General features: G+C 38.0%; 1 protein-coding gene across 1 annotated transcript; it reads left to right on the top strand.

Moving 5' to 3' along the window:
- Positions 1 to 246: 246 nt before the first annotated feature.
- On the top strand, positions 247 to 2,077 carry LOC121633517. The gene is made up of 5 exons (XM_041975627.1): positions 247 to 372; positions 679 to 996; positions 1,410 to 1,697; positions 1,776 to 1,896; positions 1,982 to 2,077. The coding sequence occupies exons 1-5, from the start codon at positions 327 to 329 to the stop codon at positions 2,016 to 2,018; spliced, it is 810 nt and encodes a 269-aa protein (XP_041831561.1). The 5' UTR covers positions 247 to 326; the 3' UTR covers positions 2,019 to 2,077.
- Positions 2,078 to 2,313: the final 236 nt, after the last annotated feature.

Below are 2,313 nucleotides of genomic sequence, written 5' to 3'. Positions count from 1 at the left end.
GAAGTTGAATTTTATCACAACAGTTAAAATCCACTTGACAGGTTCCTGCATGATTTTCTATTTACAGACTGAACCAAAATAAATAATCACCACATGTTTAAGAAGAATTAAATTCTTAAATTGAACAAACTTATAAAGAGTTTGCTCCTGCCTGAAGTCTGTCAGCAGGACAAAGGAAGATGTGATGACACAGAAATGTTATAATTAGTAGGAGCTGATGTTGAGTAATTTTTTTTCCAGTAAATCGACCAGAAAGAGGAACCAGAACCAACACGTAGAAATCTGTAGCAGAGAAAAGCCTCACAACGTTCACAGAGAGACACAGAATGGCTCTGCTGGAGTTCGTTTTAATTCTGCTGCTTCATGCTGAAGGTAAACATTGATTTTCTTTCACTTGTTAGAGGTTTATAAATGACTTTACAAAATACTATAGATATAATTTAGAAGCTGCTTTCATAAAATGAAGGAAGTAAACCAGTTCAGGTAAATTATATTGAACAGATTCTCACATTAATGTAACTTGACTGAAACAGAAATGAAGAGAGAACTGAAGCAGCAGGAAGAGAAGAAACATTTCTTCTCTCTGACTTCTAATGATGAAATCTACATTTCTGATTTCATTTCTGGTTGATGTGTGTGGAGAAAAACTTTGCTCTAAATGTGTCTTTTTCTCTTCAGCAGGCGTCAGTGGAGGAATAATCGATCTCTACAATAAACCTGGAGATGAGGTTGTTTTACCTTGTAACAGTAAACCATCATCTTCCTCATGTTCCGATGTTTACTGGTTTCACAGCAGAGATGAAAGACGTGTAACTGAAGAGGAGGTTATAGATGGAAATGTTATTAAAAACTCAGCTCGAGCTGCCAGACTGAGTGTGAACAGTAACTGCTCTCTGGTCATCAACAACATCACTGATGAAGATGTCGGTCATTACATCTGTGGATATTGGAAAAGTTTTGACAGCGACTCATATGTGTTTCTAAATATTCTGACTGGTGAGTTTTTCTGACTTGAATGAGACTCTGACACAGTAAAACTCATCACTGTGAAACACTGTGGAGAAGTTGTTTGTGTTATCAGGAATTATCAGCATCCATTTCTCAGTGATGTGAACTTCCTGTTTGGGACGGCCGTAACATGAGGGACCCTCTCAGTGAACACATGCAGACAGGAACTAAAGTTTAGATGCAAGTTTTCAAGGAGGAAGAAAAGTAAACATTAAGATTTCTTCCACTTGGTTTTCTCCACCTTCATAAAGTCAGATTATATCTGGAATGTTTCCAAAGGACAGTCAACAAGTCAAACTAAGAACCAGAAGACGAGTCTTTCTTCTCAGAGTTCCTCACTTTAAAATATGATATTCCACATTTTTAATGTGAGATAACAGAAATCACCTGTTTTCCTTCAGTCTCTCCGTCTCCACCAGATGCTGATCTACAGAAGGATGAAGTCACATTAACCTGCTCTCTGTGGAGATACAGTAACATTAATCCTTGTAAACAGAGCAGCTTCCGCTGGTTGGATGATGAAGGAACTGAGCTGCAAGATGAAAGTGTTGATTTCTACGTCAACCAGACAAACTGTGTTTCCAGCCTGACTGTAAAACATCAGAGAGACCACAACAGAAGATTCACCTGCCAGTTTGTTGAAGGAAACAGTGTGAAGATAGAAGCTCACTACACACCTGATTCTACGGGTAGGAAAGAAGTGTAAATTTAAAATGACAAATTATGATTTTTATAAATCTCAACTTCATCATCCACAAACTCCACAGAACCAGCCTCCACAGAACCAGCCTCCACAGACTGGTTTCCTCTGAGAGGCTTCATGTGGACTCTGTGCATCACAGGACTGATTCTTCTGATTGGAATCACTGTTGTTGTTTTTCAGAGGAGGTGAGGAAGTTCAGGTCATAATAAAACCAGGTGACGTACATCAAACACGTCTCATTCAATCTCTTTAATCTCTTTATTCTTCCAGGAAGCAAAAAGCAGCTGAAAGACAGCAAAGTGAGTAAAAACTGAACTTTTCTTCTTTATAATTTCAAACATCTACATGGTCTTCTTATATATAGACTCTACATGACTTTGGTATTGATGTTGTCTTTATGTATTAATGTGGTATCATAGTTAATAATTTGTTACTGGTATACCTGCTTTGATATGGGTTATAGTGATGCTCCCTGTAGAGGTTATTATTAGTACCTGCTTTTTGTGTTGCAGTACCTATGAGTCCAGCAGAGGGCAGACTGACACCATTTAAGTTACTGGGTTTCATGTCTTATGAGGAAGAATCTGACAGCGTCTCATGTG

This window comes from Melanotaenia boesemani, chromosome 22 (genome assembly GCF_017639745.1).
Source record: "Melanotaenia boesemani isolate fMelBoe1 chromosome 22, fMelBoe1.pri, whole genome shotgun sequence".
NCBI classification, from domain to species: domain Eukaryota; kingdom Metazoa; phylum Chordata; class Actinopteri; order Atheriniformes; family Melanotaeniidae; genus Melanotaenia; species Melanotaenia boesemani.
This window is presented reverse-complemented; position numbering and strand designations above follow the sequence as displayed.

Coding starts and splice junctions, on each gene's coding strand:
- LOC121633517 (XM_041975627.1), top strand. CDS start 327: ATGGCTCTGCTGGAGTTCGTTTTAATTCTGCTGCTTCATGCTGAAG. Junction 997..1,409: donor GTTTCTAAATATTCTGACTG/GTGAGTTTTTCT, acceptor GTTTTCCTTCAG/TCTCTCCGTCTCCACCAGAT. Junction 1,897..1,981: donor GTTGTTGTTTTTCAGAGGAG/GTGAGGAAGTTC, acceptor TTATTCTTCCAG/GAAGCAAAAAGCAGCTGAAA.